We start from the raw sequence: 20,068 nt of genomic DNA, 5'->3' as shown, positions 1-20,068 counted from the left end.
CAGTGGATGCTTGTTCTTCGGGGGATGGGCAATGAAAAAAAAAATGTGGTTTTTTTCATACATACGAGATAATAATTAAATTAGTCTATTAGTTTTTTTATGCGATAATTAAATTAATTTTTTTAGTTTTTAAATTGAGCAAACTAGTTTTTTAATTTTGAATTGTAAATGTAATTAGTATTTTTGTAAATTGACCAGTTAATGTTAACTTTAAGAAACTAATTTGATAAACTATAAAACTAATTTAGCTACTAAATTTTAATGTTACATTACAGTAACTTATAATTAGAAGAACAAAATTTAGCTTTTTGTTAGAATAACTATGTAATTATATTATTTGTACATAAAAAGTCAATTACTAAATTAGTCATTTGTATAGAATACATGATTATATGTTAGAATATAAAATACATATTAAAAATGAGATAAACAATATATGTATTAATACACAAATATTTGGTGAATGATTTTTTTGTATGCACATAACATTTTTGTTAACCATGTGATAATCACATGTTAATTTGCAACTTTCGTTAAATATTTTTTTCTTAAAATTACAAAATTTACATCAGTATTTCTATTTTAGTTACCACCATTTTCTCTATTTTTTCATGCATGGTTACCATAATTATGATTTTTCTTTTTATAATTGTATTCATTAGATAAAACTTGCTAATATCCTCTATAATTTCTACCCATCTATTGTGGATGGGCTATAAACTCTATTAAATTTGGGACTTTCTTAAATTTAAAGTCTCTTTAATTTGTAGGCCACAATTAACACAAGCAAGCTTGTTAGATAAATCAAACGTTTTGGGAGCTCTGGACGATTTTTCTTTGGCTTTTATAAGTAGTTTTCTCAGCAACATTCTTTTAGAAGTAATTTTATTAGTGACATGAACTTTGTGGGTAATTTTGGTACTTTACTCACATATCAATCATCAAATACATCGAGATAATAAATCCCGTTAATGCAAGGTCTTTCATAAAACAATGAATCAAAGCCTCGTATAGACCAAACTTATATCAGCTGCCAAAAGACAATAATTAACAGCACATAAAGGAAGCTAAGCATTCTTTTGGGCTTACTCTTCAACTGTTTAGCTATGTACAAATTTCATCACATTTTATACCTTTCTTTGATACAATGATATTCCTTCTAACTCCTAAAGACTCTTGCTTAAAGAGTCCAAGTCATTATACAAAAAGCTCCATATCGTAGACATTGCTAGCTGGCCTCAACTGCTCATCGAGTTCAGCTAGCAACAAGTGAATTTGACCGTACAATGGATGATGTTTATCAGATGCTGCAAATAGATGAATTTTCTTATTGATTTCTACCCAGCTATGCCCAGGATATTTCTTTTCTATGCCAAAATCCTTCATGGTTTTCCGGATCTTCACAACATCATTCCACCTATTTACTTCAGCATACATGTTAACAAGAAGACTATAGTGCCCGCTGTTACCCGGCTCAAGAATCATCAGATTCTGAACTGCAATATGAGCAATCTCCAAGTTCTTGTGAAGCTTACACCCGTTCAATAAGGCACCCCAAATAAAGGAATTAGGTTCAAATGTCATGGTTCTAATAATCTCTAAAGCTTCCCCAAGCAACCCTGCCTTGCTCAACAAGTCAACCATGCATCCATAATGCTCAATTTGAGGAGTAATACAATAATCCTGCATCATGCTCATAAACCAGCGACGACCCTCGTTTACGAACCCAGCATGGGTGCAAGCAGTTAGGATACTAATGAATGTAACTGCGTTTGGTTGGATTCCTTTCCTCACCATTTCGCCGAACATACCTAATGCTTCTTCTGCATATCCATGTGTTGCAAGCCCATCAATCACAGCATTCCAACAAAACAGGTTTTTCCTTTGCAATTTGTAGAACACCAAAAGAGACTTATCAATGTTCCCACATTTTGCATACATATCAACAAGCGAAGAGCCGATGTAAACATCAAGATTAAATCCATTCAGCATCAAATAAAGGTGTACCTCCTTTCCCAATTCAAGAGCTCCTAGATGGGCACAAGCTGAAATGACAGTGGTCACAGTCACTTCATCAGGGATCATTCCATTGTTGATCATGTCATGAAAAAGTGCTATTACATCACCATACCTTTGGTTTCCAGTATAACAAGTCATCATGGTTGTCCAAGAAATAACATCTCTAGAAGGCATTTGCTTGAACAAGATTTCAGCAGACTCAACATTCCCTGATTTTGTGTACCCGTCAATCATGGTATTCCATGTAGCAATATTTTTTTCAGGCATTTCATCAAACAACTGGCGCGCAGAATTCATGTCCTCATTTCGAACATGAGCAGAAATCATTGTAGTCCAAGCAAAAACATCTCTTTCATTCATAGCATCAAACACCTTTATGGAGTCACGCAGCTCGGCTAAAATTGAATAAAACTCGATGAGCGTAGTCTGAACAAACACATGAGAATCAAATCCATGTTTCCAGACATGGGCATGAACAGCTTTGCCTGAAACTGAATCCATCAACAAAGTACAGGCCTTAACTAAAGATGAAAACGAATAACTGGTAGGCTTGACGTTGTTCCTCAACATATGTGTATAATAAAGTAACGCTTGGTTTGGGTGACAGCAATGAACACAGCCTCTGACCAATGCATTATAAACCCAAGCGTTAGGACTTTCCATCCAAGTAAAAGCTGAAGTTGCTAAATCTATGCAAGAAAATAGAGAACATGCACTTATAAACTGGTTCATCAAGAAGCAATCTTGGTTGGCATTGGTCTTGATCATGGAGGCATAGACAAATTCCAGTGTTTTTGTTGTCACACATCCCTTTATCTGCCCAAGAATTGTCTCCTTGAGGGTGTGCACATTTCTGTGTTGAAAAATATGTTTCGGATTTGAGCAGTGTTTAAGCAACATTGCTTTAGATATCTTAAATTGAGGCAAGAAAAAGGTATAATCAGCTTAATCCAACCTCTCTGAGTAGCAAACATTCACAAACATAAGCATCTTGATCCAGTGTACCTGTATGCTTAATTTGGTTTTCAATTTTCATGTGCACAGAAATGGTTAATTAGCTCCTTAGAAAACTATGATACTTGAAGTAGGTTTTATATCTTAGAAGCAAGTATACTTTAAGCACATCATCCGTAAACATAAACATTAATTTGCAAACAAAAGCAAACTGTAGCACAAATAGAAAAGAGGCTTCCTTTCCCACTTCAATTAAAAAGTTCCATGACAAAGAGAACTCAATTGATATACAATTTCTATCCTCGTTTAGTACCTGCAACTACAAATAATATTTTTTTATCAATCATTTGCAAAAAGAAACCGATGAATTTTACCTAATTTTGTGCATTTTATGCAAATTGATAATTTGTTACTCTTCTTGAATCCAATTTTCTAGCAGCAAGGAGCTCTCCCCATTTTTCTATACTCCTTTCAGTTGCAAGACCCAAAACTGATCCCTTGTTTTCATTTTTGGATGTGTTAAAGATTCAAGTGTACAAAAGTTGCCAATGACATCAGTCAAATATACATTCAACTTATATCTGTCAATGAAACCACATCTAATTTAGAAAAATCTCCATGCTGGCATATTGGCCACATTTCTGAAATCTAAATCATTGCTGTATATATCTAGGTTAAACCTACTGATAATGAATTTAGGTACCTCACGTATGCACCTTCCTTGCAGTTTTCACACCGAAATAACTTCCCTTTGCCCATGCATTCTTGGAACACCTCCAGCAAGATTTATAGTACCATTCATCCTTCCCAGCATCCATGGCTACAACGGTAGCAACTATCCATGCTGGCCCCTCCTAAAAAATTAGAAGTTGAAAACGTAGGAAATATAAAATGCAAAACTAATTTTCTTTTCGGCTACCACGAAACCTGCGAATCAAGAACAGAAGAAGAACACCAAAAGTCGTATTTTTGGTTCAATTTGTTGAGAAGAATCTGGTTGACAGAAGCGAGGAGAGGCAGAAGCAGAGGAACTAAAGCGGCGGGAACCGGTGGCTGCGAGAAGAGCTAATGGCTTTGATCAAAATTAGGTCTGGAATGGACGGTGCCTTCAGAGACATCAGCCCAAAGTAAATTACACGATACAACACAACATGTTAAAATTATATATATATATATATATATATATGTATTTTTTAAATAAATTATAATGATTTTTTATATTTTATTACTGTTAAAATATAAAATAATTTTAACTGTTTTTAATGTCTTTTTTTAACTATATAAAAGTATCTAAAATATTTTTTGTTTTAATAAACAATATTGAGTTTTGCTAGAGAACTAACTAGAGTCTAGCCAATTTCTGCCAACTTTTTAATGGATCCGATTTCGAAACCCGTCTTAACAAAGGTAAGTTAATATACATGGATATTTCTTATGCTAAATATTATGATGTTTCTTTTTCATACTAAATATGTAAACCCCATGAAATTAGCGAATAACTAGTCAAGAAATTAAATTTTAATATGAAAAATTAAAAATGTAAATATAATATTAAAATAAGATAGAGCTCGTTAAAATGAGAATTTCGACACCAATTTCAAAGAATTTGGCCCAAATTTGAGCCGGATGGACCAAACCAGTTAAACCGGATCCAAAACGGGCCTTGCTAAAAGAATTGATTCACTTTAATTTTCTGCCTATATCCGCAACTCCTAACTAATTGGCTTGCTAACCACTACACATGACTCATTAGCTCACGTAACACCCCCTCTCAAACCAGAATTGGTGACATTAACCATTCTGAGTTTGCTACAACATTTTTGAAACATGTTAGGAGCTAATACTTTGGTTAATATGTCAGCTGTTTGGTTAATTGTGGTAATAGGCAACAACTTGATTACTTGTTCTTGCCATTTATCTCTAACAACATGACAATCCATCTCTATATGTTTGGTTCTCTCGTGGAAGACGGGGTTTGCCGCAATATGCAAGGCTGATTGGCTGTCACAATACATAGCAATTGGCTTCTGAAGTTTCACTTGCAAATCCTCTAAGATGTAAGTAATCCATTGGGCCTCCCTAGTGGCCATAGCAAGAGCTCTGTATTCTGCTTCACATGAAGATACGGCTACTGTACCTTATTTTTTACTTTTCCAGGACACAATAGAAGTACCTATGAAGAAGCAATGACCAGATACTGATCTTCTTGTGTCCGAACAGGTGCCCCAGTCGCTGTCTGAAAAATCGGTTGGCTCCAAATCTGTCTGAGATGAAAAGAACAGCCCCAATGCTGGCTCATTCTTGAGATATCTAAGTACCCTTATAGCTGCCTCAAAGTGTTTGTCAGTAGCGCACTCCAAAAATTGACTTAATCTTCCAATCGCATAACATATATCTGGCCTTGTATTGGTTAGATAGAGTAATCTTCCAATTAACCTTCTATATTCAGATGTTGAGCTAAGCGGAGTTCCAGTATTCTTTGTCAACTTGCTGGTGTAGTCCATTGGAGTTGAGATTGCCTTGGCTTTCATTAACCCGTAGTCTTGGAGTAGATCGATACAATACTTTCTTTGACATATTGCAATTCCCCCCTTGCTTCGAACTACCTCCAGTCCCAAAAAAAATTGCAGGTCCTCAATGTCCTTGATCTTGAAGAGATCATGTAGATGTTGCTTGATGAACCTTATTTCACACATATCATCTCCAGCCAGTATTAAATCATCGACATACACCAGAATGGCTGTGAATTTGCCCTTGTTTGTTTTTGTGAAAAAGCTATAGTCATGTCGTGATTGAGAATATCCAGCTTGAAGTAGTGTGGTGCACAATTTTGTGTTCCATTGTCTGTTGGCTTGTTTCAAGCCGTAAAGAGAACGGTCCAATTTGCAGACCAAATCTGGTGAGGGTAGTTGGAGACCTTGGGGAAGGCGCATATATACTTCTTCAGCTAAATCACCATGCAAAAAAGCTGTGTTGACATCCAATTGGTGGACAAACCAGCCTCTCACTGCAGCAATGGACATGAGGATTCGAAAGGTATTCATTTTCACCACAGGACTATATGTTTCAAAATAATCCACCCCTGCTGTCTGGGTGAACCCTTGAGCAACCAGCCTGGCCTTGTGGCGATCAATTGAACCATCAGGCTTTAGTTTCAACCGGAACACCCATTTACACCCGACAGCCTTCTTTCTATCAGGAAGCTTGGTAAGTGTCCAAGTTCTATTTTCCTTTAGAGCAGTTAATTCAGCATTGATAGCCTCCTGCCAACTAGGATCACAAACGGCCTCGGCATAGCATTTTGGCTCTTTGTGTTTGAGTTGAGAAGTATGTGTGGTGGATAGAATTGAAGATGCATTAATTGGGAGGAGGGGTGAAGGTGATTCTGACTCAAAAAATAAAATTGTGGACTGATCAAAGAAATTTGTTGTTTGCTCATGTAACATGTTTTCAAAATTTTCCAAGAAAATTTGATGAGAATGATGTGAATTAAGAGTTGAATTCGAGGAACAATTGGTGTATGACACAGCTGGCATGCAATGATAATCCTCTAGATATGCAGGGGGCTTTCTATTTCTTGTAGACTTCCTAATCTCTTGAGGTGAATTAGATGCCATGCTAAGATGTGGTGAATCACTGGACTGTGAAGATGCAGGCATGATGTCAGGTATAATATTCTCATGTTGATGTTCATCTAAATGATTGACTGATGGTGATGCATGAGAATTAATGCTACTATGAAATTCAGAAAATGGATCATCAAATGCTAGATTGTTTAATGTAGTAATAGGTGCAGGATCAATAGCAATGTTATTGTCAACTAAATTTTGCAATGAAAAAGGAAATACATGTTCATAAAATGATATATTCCTTGACATTAAAATATTTCTGCTTTTCAAGTCATATAGAACGTGCCCTTTGACACCTTCTTTGACACCCAAATACACACATTTAATAGCCCTCTGATCTAATTTTGATCTATGAGCTGAATTTGTTGAAGCAAATCCTAGACATCCAAAGACTTTGAGGTAAGATATATCAGGCTGTTTTTCTTTCAAAATTTTATAAGGAGAATGATTTTGCAATAGCACACTAGGAATTCTATTAATAATGTGAACTGATTGTGCTACTGCAAAATTCCAAAATTTCTTTGGCATGTTAGAATGGAACATTAAAGCTCTTGTGACTTCCAAAATGTGTTGATGCTTCCTTTCTACAATGCCATTTTGTTGGGGAGTTTCAACACATGAAGTTTGGTGAATATTACCTTTGGATGCATAAAAATTGTTCAGTTTGAATTCATTTCCATTATCAGTTCGGATCTTCTTAATTGTTACTCTGAATTGAGTTTCAATCATTTTAACAAAATTCTTGACTAATTCACTAGCTTCACTCTTTAATTTCATAAAATACAGCCAAGTGAATCTACTTTTATAAATTAAATTTTAATATGAAAAATTAAAAATGTAAATATAATATTAAAATAAGATAGAGCTCGTTAAAATGAGAATTTCGACACTAATTTTAAAGAATTTGGTCCAAATTTGAGCCGGATGGACCAGACCGGTTAAACCGGATCCAAAACGGGCCCAAGGCCCAACCGAACCCAACCCATTAAAGAGACACAGCTTCTTATCTCTCTTCTTCTTCATTATTCACGCTGGGAAACATTTCATGGAGGGAGAAGAATAAAAGCAAAACCTAACCCTCACTTCAACTTCAAATTCACGTAACTTTTGATCCGAAGCTCCGATCGTCGCACTGTTTGCGGTCACGCGTCCGCGGCGTCGAATTCTACAAAGTCCGTACATCGTAAGGATCAAATTAACTTGGTAGACTTGCCGAGTCTTGTCCCAATTCTCTGTTGGTGAGGAGAGGTGTATATATGTATGAAGCTAATTGAGAACATTGGAAGCTTGATTGGAGGCTTGGAGTTGGAAACTAAATGCTGAATTTTTGGTGTTGAGGCTTGCAATCTTGCCTAGTGGGTTTCCTTGGAAAAATACGCGGAAATCGGCCAAGGTATGGTTTAAGTTTCGCGCGTTTAATATATAAGGTTTTGTAAAAACTTAGGCTAGAGAACTATAGGATAAGTTGAAGTGATTAAATGTGTTAAATGATTAGTCTTTATGATATTGATGGATAAGTTGATGTGGGCATGTGTTGAGTAATTGATAATGTGGGTTGAATGTAGACATATATATGTATGCTAGTATAATGATGATGGATGAAGGATTTATAATTATGGCAATGTAATGATATGGTTGAGATTGAGTGGTGTTTATGTGGATTTGTTGGTATTGTTATATTGATTAATGTTGTGATGATGGTTGAAGTATTTTATGATGGTGACAACATGTGTATGAAATAATATGTTAGTTGTGACTTTATCAGTAAAACTTGTAAAGTTGGATTGCAATGAGGTGTTGTTGAGTTAAGAAAATGCAAGGGTTGCAAGAACTGTTGTGTTATGGTGAAGAGTAAATTGTATTGATAGTTATGGTATGATTGAGCTAAAGGATATTGAGTTTGAAAAAAGGAATGTGATTTTGGGTAAAGATGGGGTTTGGCATGTTCTAGTAAAACTTGATTTTTGATGAATTTTGGTAGTCCATAACTTGCTCCTCAAATTTTGGATGAAAATGAAGTTTGTTTTGAATTAAAGAATATTTTATAAGCTTGAGATTGATATAAGGTTCGCGAAAAACCAAATTCTGTAGAGGAAGTTATGGACACCAGAAAATCGGTGCAAAAAACTGAAATTTTTAATGTTGCAGCAGAATCAGATTTTTCTGGTGTGTGCCCACGCACACTGTTGTGCGCACGCACCTAACAGAAGCAGAAATTTTACCTGTGCGTACGCACGCCTTTGTGTGCACGCACACCTGGTGTTTTTAGAAAGTGTGTGTACGCATGCACTTGTGCGCACACACACACCAGGATATGCCTTCTGTTGGTGGCGCTCGCATAAGTGAGGCGCACGCACACCAAGTAATTCCTGGCTGGTGTGCGCATGCACGCACTTGTGCGCACGCACACCTGTGTACATCCGCACGTACTCTGACTTTCCAGCGCCTGTATTTTTATAATTCAAACATGGTTCCGAACCTCTAAGCTTCCATTTTTATCCTTTTAACCCTAGAACTTATTAGTAAGCTTAGTAATTAGTTGGAGTTAAGAAATTAAGGTAACTTGAGGGTGAAATAAAGGTTAAAATGATGGATTATGAATAAGAAGGGTGAAAATGTTATGAAAAATGATGAACACTTGTAATAGTGATATGTTGATGGATGATTGAACTCATTTGGAATAAATGAATGTATGCTTGAGACACCTGGGTAGTAGCAAGGATGGTGGTTCGTCCTGCTTGTTCCAAGTTAATGTTTGAGAATTGATAATGATCATGCTTGATTTAAATTGAATAATTGTATGTTTGTGACGCCTGAGTAGTAGCAGCAGTAGTGGATCTTCCACTTGCTCCAGGTTCAGCTTTTAAACATCCGCTTGGGTAGTAGCCGCAGTAGTGGTTATTCCACTGGCTCTGGGTTAAGCGGGCAGTAGTAAGGGGGTTGTAGCTCAAACCCACTTACTCTGCATGGGTGTTTCAGTCCATGGTTAGCTACCAGGACATGTCGAGTTGGCTATATAACTGACAGATGATATCATCAGCCATAAGATAGGCATACATCATATGCATCTTGTTTGTTTGTCTGCTTTGCATTACTTGGGATTGCCTCACTGATCATATATCCTGCTAATTGTTACATTTGTTATCTGTACTATCTGCTTCCTACTTGTGCGTGAACTTGTTTGGTTATTTGTCTTTGCTGAATCCTTGAATTATGGAGGCGCGGAGGAAATGGTGGAATGGTTAGGTTTAAAGTAAGTAAGTTTAGGACATCTAGGTCATCTACCCCTTTTTATGGCTTCTGCTTAGAGTTTAAGTTTTATAACTGTATGTTGGAGTTCTAGGATTGTCTCTGGCATTCCCAGGACCTTATATATTATATTTGTGGCACATTTACCATGCTGAGAACCTCCGGTTCTCACCCCATACTGTGTTGTTATTTTCAGATGTAGGTAGAAAGGCTTCTCGCTAGGCGTCTGGATTCCTGAAGCGGAGTAGTCCTGGGATATTTTGGTTTATCAGCTTATGTATATATGTACTTAGTTACTTAGCTTTCTCTCCATGAAACTCAATTATTTTGTTCCTCATAGAGATTACAGGAGAGTTAGGACTTTATTTTTGTATTTTGGCTTTTGGGATACTTGTATATGTACGTGTGTGTGTATATATATATATATATATATATATATATATATATATATATATATATATATATATATGTGCCTTGGCTTCGCAGGCTGAGTCAGGAGCTAGTTATGCTGTAGTCATGGCTCTCTTTTCACTCTTTCACTTATTCATATCTTTAATCTTCAGGTTTCTTCGTACGCAAGTTATTCCGTTTCGGAGCGTTGCGCTTTTTATTTTACGAGTTTTGTTTTACCCATTTTTCAAGGCTCCTAGTTTATTATATTCTTTCTACTATTATATGTATGTATTTTATTTTAGCAGTCATAGCGCCTCGCCACCTTTGTTTTACATCCTAGGTGTAAAGCTCTGTGTAATAGGGTGTTACAAAATAGATGTTTTTTAATGTATTTTTCAAATTTTTTGTATTACTGATGTAGATATTTCTATTTTTTTAAGAATTAAATGATTTTTTTAAATCCTATAACTGGACATTTCTTTTGTTAAGCATTAGGATGTCTTTTTTTATATTAAATGGATGTTTTTTTAATATATTTTTGCAATTGTTTTCATGTCTGGAAATATTGCAGCGGTTGACTTAATTTTTCCATCATCCACAGCAATGTCCTTCACTGCATGAGGATCTGAATCCATGTTCTCATCAAGCTTGTATTTCACATCATCAACAAAGATGTCTTTTACTTCATTAATACCAGAATCCATCTCATCAAGCCGTTTTTGAAGCCCATCATCTGGCGTACAATGCTGAAAGCCGTGAGAATCCAACTCCCCCTTCCAAACCTCTTTATGATTTTCATTAAAGACAGCACTGTCATTACTAGCATGAGAATCATACTCACCTTTACCTTCCTGTCCATCAATTACATTGCTAAAAATCTCTTTCACTTCATAAAACTCCTCAGGTGAAGCACTTTCAGTGGAGACACTTTCAATTTCATTTGCATTATCATTCACTACGACTGTGGTTAGATCGGGTAGAACAACATCAGCATCCAAGAAAAGCACCTGAAACAGTTTGGCGTACAAAGAGTTTGGTGTTCCAAAAGAATCGGCCAAGAACAAGATCGTCTTTATGCATGGTTTTGCTTATTCGGCGGCGAACTTTTTGAGAGAGAGAATCTGTGTGTATTGTTGTTGGGAGTGTGCAGGTTAATATAGAAGAGAAGGAGAGGGTTTTTATAGTTTTTAATTAGGTTTAATTAATCGGTTTCTAATTATTTAAATTTTGAATTTAAAAATTTTAAAATTAATTATTAATAATTATAATTAATTGAGTTGTTCAATTCTTGGCTGGTTACACACTTAGTTCCCTATACTTTTCCTATTTCTAAACTCATTTCAACCATATATGTTAAGAATAAAGTTGGACACGTGGACACGTGATGGTATTTAGGTGTGTCCAAGTATGTCTGAAAATTTTTTTTTTATTTTTTTAAGACACGGTTAGACACCGCAGACACGCGTGTCAGACGAGTGTCGATGAGTGTCGTGCCCGATCTGACACGTGGACACGACAACTCAACAAAGTGTTCGTGCTTCATATGTAATTACTAATTAGGTAATATGTATTTGGATTAAAATTTTTAAATGAAAGTTTGTATGGAATTGATTTTTTAAAATTGATTTTGATAAAAAATAAGTTGATATTAATGTGATTTATGTTTGATAATTTTTATAGTAAAATAGATTATAATAAATTAAATGTTATTTGAATAATATTATTTAAAATCACATATAATAAAAATTATTAAAAATGATATAAATTTAAATAATTATTTTATATTATTTTATAATTTTATTTTAAATATTTAAATAAATTTTAATATTATTTTTAGTATTCTTATTACTCTTTAATATTCTAATAGAATTAATAGAATCATAATATAAAGAAAAAATATTCTATATAAAAAAATAACTGGTAAAAAATTCATATAAACAAAGATAAAATACATGAAAAAAATGAAATGATAAAATTAGCGAAAATAATAGGGTAAAAAACCAAAATAAGCCATGGTTGGTTTAATATTACATGAATAAGCCAATAGAAAAATTGATTCAGCAATCAACCAATGTGCATAACTATGTAATTCGAATCACCACGATTCGAACTCAATTTGAATGTAGTTCGAATTAGTACAATTCGAACTACTTACACCCATGCATCCAACGTAATTCGAATTGGTGCAATTCGAATTAGTTTCACTAAATTCGAAACATGCTGATTCAAACTATGCACGTTTCGCCACAAGTAGTAATTCGAATTGGGGTGTTTCGAATTACACATTGGTCAATTTGAAATGTGCTAGTTCGAATTAGTGAGGATGTTCACGTTTTGTAATATTGGTTCACCACAGAGGATCGATTAAGAGAAAAAATTATTCGAGAAGTCTGTTGAAAACATAAGGCAAAGAAAAGCTCTACAAATTAAATGCATACATGTGGGGGACAATAACATAGTTACCGAAAGTAGCATTGAAATGCCGTTTTTAAAGTACAACATCATGATAAAATTCTAACGAACTGAAACATAAATAGTCAAAATACAATAATAAAGTTCGCTAAAATACAACAATGAACATGAAAAAAAGCCATACAAGATACATCAATCATCTAAACAGATGCGAACTGGTGAAGCAACGACGGGGTACCCGTGTCCTCTGGCCTCTCTGGATAAGCGGCTCCTCGTCCTCAATCTCATCATCCTCCTCGTCCGGGGCAGGCTGTGTAGGTGGCCTAGGCTGGACGGAGGCCCCAGACGGCCCGGTACCTGAATGTGACGCAGCAATATAGGCGGAAGGAGGAGTACCACCCAATGCAAAAGGGTCAGTAGCTGGCATCGAAGGAGGCTCGTTAAGATCGACTGCTAAAGGTGCAGGCGTGCCGGAACTCTGACTACGCCGACGGGCCGCATCATCCTTCTGCATGATGGTAGTAAGCTCATCTAGAAAGTGTGAACCGTCGTATGCCGCATCAAGCCCGTCAGCTGCCAGGAAGTCTGAAAACATCGAACCCGGGCTAACCCAAGGCGTACTCTCCTAAAGTGTCTGATCATCGGCAGGGACACCAACAAAGTAATCGCCTAGCGGCCCTGAGCCAAGTCCACCATCACCCTGATCTATCCCGTCACCCATACCGGAGCCGTATCACTCACCTCCATGCCCTATATGATGGGGACTAACACCCCCTACTGCAGCATGCCCTCCAGCGTCCCCACCCACGGGCCCGTGCTGATCGTCGTCGTCGTCATGACCATGGTGTCCGTGATCGTCGGCCGCAGCACGCCCTCTCCGTTTGCCTCCGTGGCCTCGTCGTCTTCCTCCAGGGCGGCCGTCCCCATCACCCTCCTCCATAGCCTGGTCCAGCCACCTCCACTCGCGTTGGCTCCGACGTGTCCCCACACGAGCTCTCCTCTCGACCCGACGCCTATCCGGGACGTCGTCAACATGATCTATGTCGGGAACTCGCCCAGCACCCCTCTGCGATGCCTCCACAGGAATAGGAACGGCTCTCGGATCACCCAAATACATCTCTAGTGACAGAAACCTCTTTCCATGCTGACTCCACCACTGCAAGTAATCATGTGATGGTCCAGGGTCTGCAACAACATCGAACCGAAGAACATGGTCGGCACGGCTCTCCCAATGAAGATGCCATAACTGAAGAGCCAACGGGAACCAATGATCACCCCCTCTCCCGTCCTTTGACATCAGAAAGTCGATGTTCAGGGCGGGATGTGGACAGGGCTGGACTCCGCCGAACTGCGGTAAAACCCTATCTATCTAATGTCACTCTATCACGGCAAAGTAGATCAGTGATGTCACAGATCGCCACATTGCCGTATGCCGAGGCTCCAACACCTCCGGATGCACAACCTGCAGTACCTCGGGGGAGCTATAGGGCATCCAAATAAACTGCAGAAAGATTCTAACATTCAGTTCAATCCATGATCTAAAGTCATAAAGTTTAATTAATTAAATAAACATAGCCGGTTAGTATACTCACATCGGTGGCCTGTAACATGTCTAGCCTCAGTCTCCAGTTCTGCACTCTAGGTCCCTTCTCGCCACCGGGAGGGTTGTAACCTGACCACCTGCATCTCACATCGGTGTCACAGCTAATTAAAAGTGTGACAGATTTGTATAACATAAGAAGCGAACATTTAATCAACTATTTTAAATTGAAATAGAAAGGTCTAAGAACGGTACCTCGAGGCCAAGGGCCAGCTGCACGTATCATACCCAGCAGGCCTAAACCTAGCAAAGCGCCAGAAGATCCAGGACTGAAGTAACTGAAGTGGGCCCGCTAACTTTACCACATGTCTGTTCGCCACTCGGCACATGCACCGGTACAACCATGCTAGTGCTGCAGACCTCCAGCTGTAGGTACCCATCTCCTCAAGCCAAGCAACGTATGGAAGGCATCTGATGTGAATGCGGTTGCCGAACTTGTCGGCAAACAGCTGAGTACCCAACAACATCATGATATATGCACGAGCGAAGCGCCGCACAGTCTCCTGGAATCAAGTGCAGTTTACAGCGAACTTCTGAACTTGGCTCGGAAGAGGAACCACTCCAAGCAACTCCTAGAACCACACCCAGGCAGGACGGCCACCCTCGATGTATATATGGAAATCCGTAAGGCAACCACTGACATAGCGTCCGTCCACTGGCAACCCCAACTGGTATGCCACATCCTGAAGTGTGATCGTGCACTCTCCGAACGGCATGTGGAAGGTGTGTGTCTCCGGACGCCACCGCTCGACGAATGCACTAACAAGGGGCTCATCTAATCAGAACCATCTATCGTTCACCCTCGCAAGATGGTATAATCCGGCCATCTGTAGGTACGGAACGTATCTCTCATCCAGTGGCATGCCCTGCTGCCGCCGCATGCTCGAGATGCAACGCTGGGGCTGCCAAAACAATGATCGCATACAAAAGCAATATAATAAACCACATACAAAAGCCATATAATAAACCACTACCAAAACCGCATTTAAACCCACTTACATAAATCACATACAATACCGCTTACAATTTCACTAACAAAAAACCACTAACACAAACCGCTAACTTAAACCGCTAAACTAAACCGCCTATCAAACCACAAACAAAACCACTTCAACAAACCACATGCAATACCACCAACAAAAACCATGTGCAGCATCACAAAAATAAAACACAAAAAAAAAAACTAACCTCCTCGTTGATGACCCCAGCAACATGAGCCACTCCATCCAACCGATATAGTCTGCCTGGATCGTCCTCCATCAGCTAAATACTCTGCTCCAGCCTTTATCGGAGCGAAACTGGGTCATTTTCTCTGGGATTTGGTGGGGTCTGAGAGTGAGGAAGTGGTTCGAATGGGGTGGATTCGAACTCCTTTTATAGGAAAATCTAGTGTAATTCGAAACACCCCAATTCGAATTACTACTTGTGGCGAAACGTGCATAATTCGAATCAGCATGTTTCGAATTAAGTGAAGCTAATTCGAATTGCGCCAATTCGAATTACGTTGGATGCATGGGTGTAAGTAGTTCGAATTGCACTAATTCGAACTACATTCAAATTGAGTTCGAATCGTGGTGATTCGAATTACATAGTTATGCACATTGGTTGATTGCTGAATCAATTTTTTCATTGGCTTATTCGTGTAATATTAAACCAACCATGGCTTATTTTGGTTTTTTACCCAAAATAATAATAGAAGGTGAAAGACACCTATAAAAAGATAAAGGATTTGGATCCTTTAAAGTTTGAATTTCACTTTAGAGAAGAAAGTGTGATCTTCTATCCTTAAATAGTTTCTCTTTCATATTTATTCTTAGTCCCACCTATAAAATTAATAGTGAGAGATCACACTTTACTCTCTAAAATGAAATTCAAACTTTAGAGGATCTAAATCCAAAGATAAAATATAGAGAATAACATTGTTATCAACGTTGAAAAAAAAATAAATAAAAAATGAGCTAAACCTAAACTCTAAATAATAAATTCTAAATTTTAAATTTTGTACTCTCAATTGGTTTTAACTGTTTATGAGCTACGAGATCCCTCCCTCTATGGCTCTCTCTCCTAAACGCAAAGGGTTACCACACAAATCTAAGTCTACTAAGTAGCGACAACTTGAGACATAGGTTGTGGACTTGTGTTGTAGGAAGCTAAGCTTCTTTAAGTAGGCGTAAGTTGTAGTAGACCACACAAAGTATGGTGTACCATGCATCACTATGATCTAAAGACGTATATGCCACATACTCTATTGTTATTTCCTTGATGTGTGTGACCCTAAAGAAAAACAGATACATGGCTAACTAACTGCACTACACTGATTACAGTAGATACATAGGATCAAGCGTAATTGAATTTGTTATCAACATTTTGTACCACAGAAAATAAATCAAGGCTATAGCCAAATTACAAGGTTTACATAATAATAGTAATAATATAAAACAATAACACAAAGAACACTTTTCTTAGAAACCAAGTTCTCCCATCTATCCATTCAGCAGAATCTGTCTGAATCATGATCCTAAACTTGCAAGTTCCAACAGAAGGGTCCTTATCAGTGATCATAGAAAGGCCAGGGAATTTGCATGCACTGTCCAATTGATCATGAATCTGGTAATAGCTATTGAAAGCATAAGATATGTTACCTTTAACATCTAAGTTACCACATGAAGTTCCATAGCCAAGACTAGTACAATCAGCATTTTCACAAGCATATGCCACACTTGGTGCAACTTGGTCATCATTAAGATTTGCAGAAGGCTTCAACACACACCACTTCTTAGCCAGATAATCAACACCACTAGCTGCTACCAACCCCTTCGATTGTCCAAGGCTAAGTTGGTACTTAGGTTGTCCATCAAAGTAGAATATTCCCCAATGGCGCTCAAAGTTACCCGGTCGAATGCTCTTGTTATCTTCATCTATGAGGCTAAACAAGTAAGCATCGACCGGACCAGGCCTCATTGGAGTACCCTTTTGAGATACATAGTAGCGCGACACGAAGCCTTGGTTGAACCGTTGCGCAAGTTGAAGATTAGCATTCTTGTCTCCATCAGTAGGCCAACCAATTTCGCCTATGATTATAGGGACATTTGTGAAACCATTCTTCTGCAGGGCCCAAACTAGTGTGTCATGGTTTGCATCAAAGACATTGTCATAGTTTTTTCCATTGTCATTGATGGCAGGTTGGTAGCCGTTGAAGAAGGCATAGTCTACCGGGAAATTTGGGTCAGAGTAGAGGCTAATGAAAGGGTAGATGTTCACAGTAAATGGTGCACCATTTTGGCTCAAGAACTTGACAATCTGCAGCATGAGATCATGGATGTCCGGCCGGAAGTCTCCGTCCGAAGGCTTCTCAGATGAGCTCTGGTATACATCTGCATTTAGAGGGACAGTTACTTTGACACGGTTGCTCAGACCGGATTTCGTCAGAGCTGCTTGAATGTTTTGCAGAGCCGGAAGCGTTGTGGATTCATAAGTACCGTTGTATGTTGACAAGAATGGTTCATTTCCCACTGCAACATACCTTTGCAAAAAAATCACATCAAAATGTTCCTATATTAGTTAAGGAAAAGTATAAGGTACCAAGATACATTTATAAAGACACTTTTATTAGAGACAGTTATAAAAGAGACATTTTTATTAGACACATCTACAAAGACACTTTCATTAAACACAATCATAAACAAGAGTTGGCAGAAGTTAGTAGAATTCTTGTTGGTAACGTAGGTAATCACGCAATAGAGCCCGTGGCAAAACAAAGCAAACTGATAAAAAAATCACAGAGATCATTATTGGAAGATATTTTGGAAGCAATTAAGTTGTAACTCTGTACTTCTTCTAAACTTTAAAAACTTAAAACAACCAAGAAACCATGACAATTATCTAACAAGTTGAACTTAGCATCCGCATACAATCTACAATTATATTAGTGCAATAAGAAAGCTTAATTGTTAGTTCTTGAAAGTTGTGGCTATATCTAATAAATTTTTTAATTGGTAACTTATACAGATAATTTATGACATTTAGTTTAATTTTAAAATGTTAACTACTTCTACACAAAATTAGAACTTCCAAATTAAGAGACAGCATGAGCAAAATCCACACCATAATTACTCAAAGAATATAACAATATAAATAACTCTAACGAGTTGGGCGGGCTACTAAACTGGAATTCGTGACTCGACTCGTTTTATTAAACATGCTAGGCTTGAGCTTCTATGAAACCTATTAGTTAAAAAGGTCATGTCATAAACTAAAAAAAATTAACAAAATTCGTTGAGTCGACTCGTCAAAATATTTGCTTTGTAAAAAGAAGTTATTCTTAATTTAGACTTTCAAATATTTATTATATTAGTCACAAAAAAACATCTACTTATATTAAACACAAAATAACACTAAAAAGAATCAATAGTCAATGCTAATTAAGATCATAATTTTTTTTTAAAAAAAATTTATAAATTATAAATATGGTTATGATATAAAAATCGATATATATAATTATTTTTTTTATAAATTATAAATTATAAATTTTAGAATTCATTTAATCTCTATTTAAATATTTTAAATTTATTATTTTTTGGAGTCTAATTCACAAAACATATTTTTAAATAGGTTCATGCGCTTGTGGAACTTTAAAGTCTATAAAAAATAACTGACTTAGACTTAACCTATCAAAGTCAAAACTGGACAGCCATTTTCATCCCTACGCCCATTATTATTTTTCTTAACAAGGAGAACATAAATCATGTAGGACCCATATATTTTCCTTCTCATTTTCCTTAAAATTTCAACGATCACAAACTATTATTTTAAAAAAAAAATTGCTCATTTTAGTCCCAAACAACTAATTTTCATGAATCAATAAAGTCAAACAACAGTTAAAATTAACTGCATGGAGCAGCACTCTAGAACCAATCCAAAATGGTTGAATAGAATCATTAGAATGAATCTGTCAACAAAAAATGGAAATAGGGTGAATCAGTGTATGTATACATGATACCTGATGTCAACTCCTCCAGAAGAGAGATGCGCAGAAACGTTCTTTGAAACCCATTTTTCAGCAGCTTGAACACTATTAGCAAGTGTATAAAGCATGTCATTTGGGATTCCAACCATAACTTGCATCCCAGATTTCTTCATAGCATCCAAGATATCAGGATCAGCATCAAATAGCTTAACCCTCTGAATTCCATTGTCTTTCAGCAATTTCACAACTGTGGATGGTGGCAAAGGGTGTGTTGATTGTATTCCCCAGTTAACACCAATTCCACTCACTGAACCCACTAACCATATCACATTCAAGAACAACAGAACAAAAAAGAGACTAGATTTTTCACCTTCCATCGGAGAAATAAATCAAACTAATGCTGGCATATTATATGGTATGCTAAATTCGTAGCTCAAAGCAACTTTTCATCACCTAAATTTTAGTGATTCATTTAAACATAAATAAAGCAAGTCTTAATTGAAATTATATGATAGCTTAGAGAGCAGAGTTTATATTTTTGAGAATTGAAGTTTGTTTTTTTTTTAAGACTCTGCATATATATAAAAGAGACCAAAAATATAAGAGATATAGAAACACAAACTGAAGCAGTGTGGAGTGATATATACAAAGACAAAAAGGAAGAACAGCGAGAATCTAAAGTAAGACAGATTGGAATTTGGATAATCGAAGTTGCAGAGTTGCTTTGTAATTAAGCTTCCTCTGTGAACTAAAAACGAGAGAGAGAGAGAGAGAGAGAGAGAGAGAGAGAGAGAGAGAATGAGAAAGAAGGTTGAATGGAATCTTTGCTTTTTAAGAAAATGAAGT

At 37.0% G+C, this 20,068-nt stretch overlaps 2 protein-coding genes and 1 pseudogene across 3 annotated transcripts; all 3 read right to left on the bottom strand.

Moving 5' to 3' along the window:
- Nucleotides 1–963: 963 nt before the first annotated feature.
- LOC107613695 (basic helix loop helix DNA-binding superfamily protein) lies at nucleotides 964–4,105 on the bottom strand. Of its 2 annotated transcripts, XM_016315803.3 has the most exons (4): nucleotides 3,677–4,105; nucleotides 3,348–3,554; nucleotides 2,975–3,031; nucleotides 964–2,872 (listed from the first exon to the last, which is right to left on the bottom strand). In XM_016315803.3, the coding sequence occupies exons 2-4, from the start codon at nucleotides 3,359–3,361 to the stop codon at nucleotides 1,198–1,200; spliced, it is 1,746 nt and encodes a 581-aa protein (XP_016171289.1). In that variant the 5' UTR covers nucleotides 3,362–3,554; nucleotides 3,677–4,105; the 3' UTR covers nucleotides 964–1,197. The 2 variants fall into 2 exon arrangements, with proteins under 2 accessions (XP_016171289.1, XP_016171290.1); XM_016315804.3 differs by having other exon boundaries at nucleotides 3,348–4,105.
- An 8,747-nt stretch (nucleotides 4,106–12,852) lies between these two features.
- Nucleotides 12,853–13,596, bottom strand: LOC148549932 (uncharacterized; annotated as a pseudogene).
- Nucleotides 13,597–16,590: 2,994 nt separating this feature from the next.
- LOC107614118 (glucan endo-1,3-beta-glucosidase 5-like) lies at nucleotides 16,591–20,068 on the bottom strand. Its single transcript, XM_016316346.3, has 2 exons — nucleotides 19,256–20,068; nucleotides 16,591–17,779 (listed from the first exon to the last, which is right to left on the bottom strand). The coding sequence occupies exons 1-2, from the start codon at nucleotides 19,597–19,599 to the stop codon at nucleotides 16,669–16,671; spliced, it is 1,455 nt and encodes a 484-aa protein (XP_016171832.1). The 5' UTR covers nucleotides 19,600–20,068; the 3' UTR covers nucleotides 16,591–16,668.

The sequence above is a fragment of the Arachis ipaensis genome, chromosome B8 (genome assembly GCF_059453495.1).
Source record: "Arachis ipaensis isolate K30076 ecotype BB chromosome B8, ASM5945349v1, whole genome shotgun sequence".
Classification (NCBI taxonomy): domain Eukaryota; kingdom Viridiplantae; phylum Streptophyta; class Magnoliopsida; order Fabales; family Fabaceae; genus Arachis; species Arachis ipaensis.
This window is presented reverse-complemented; position numbering and strand designations above follow the sequence as displayed.

Coding starts and splice junctions, on each gene's coding strand:
- LOC107613695 (XM_016315804.3), bottom strand. Junction 2,873..2,974: donor AATGTTTGCTACTCAGAGAG/GTTGGATTAAGC, acceptor TTTTCAACACAG/AAATGTGCACACCCTCAAGG.
- LOC107614118 (XM_016316346.3), bottom strand. CDS start 19,599: ATGGAAGGTGAAAAATCTAGTCTCTTTTTTGTTCTGTTGTTCTTGAAT. Junction 17,780..19,255: donor TCTGGAGGAGTTGACATCAG/GTATCATGTATA, acceptor TTTTTTGCAAAG/GTATGTTGCAGTGGGAAATG.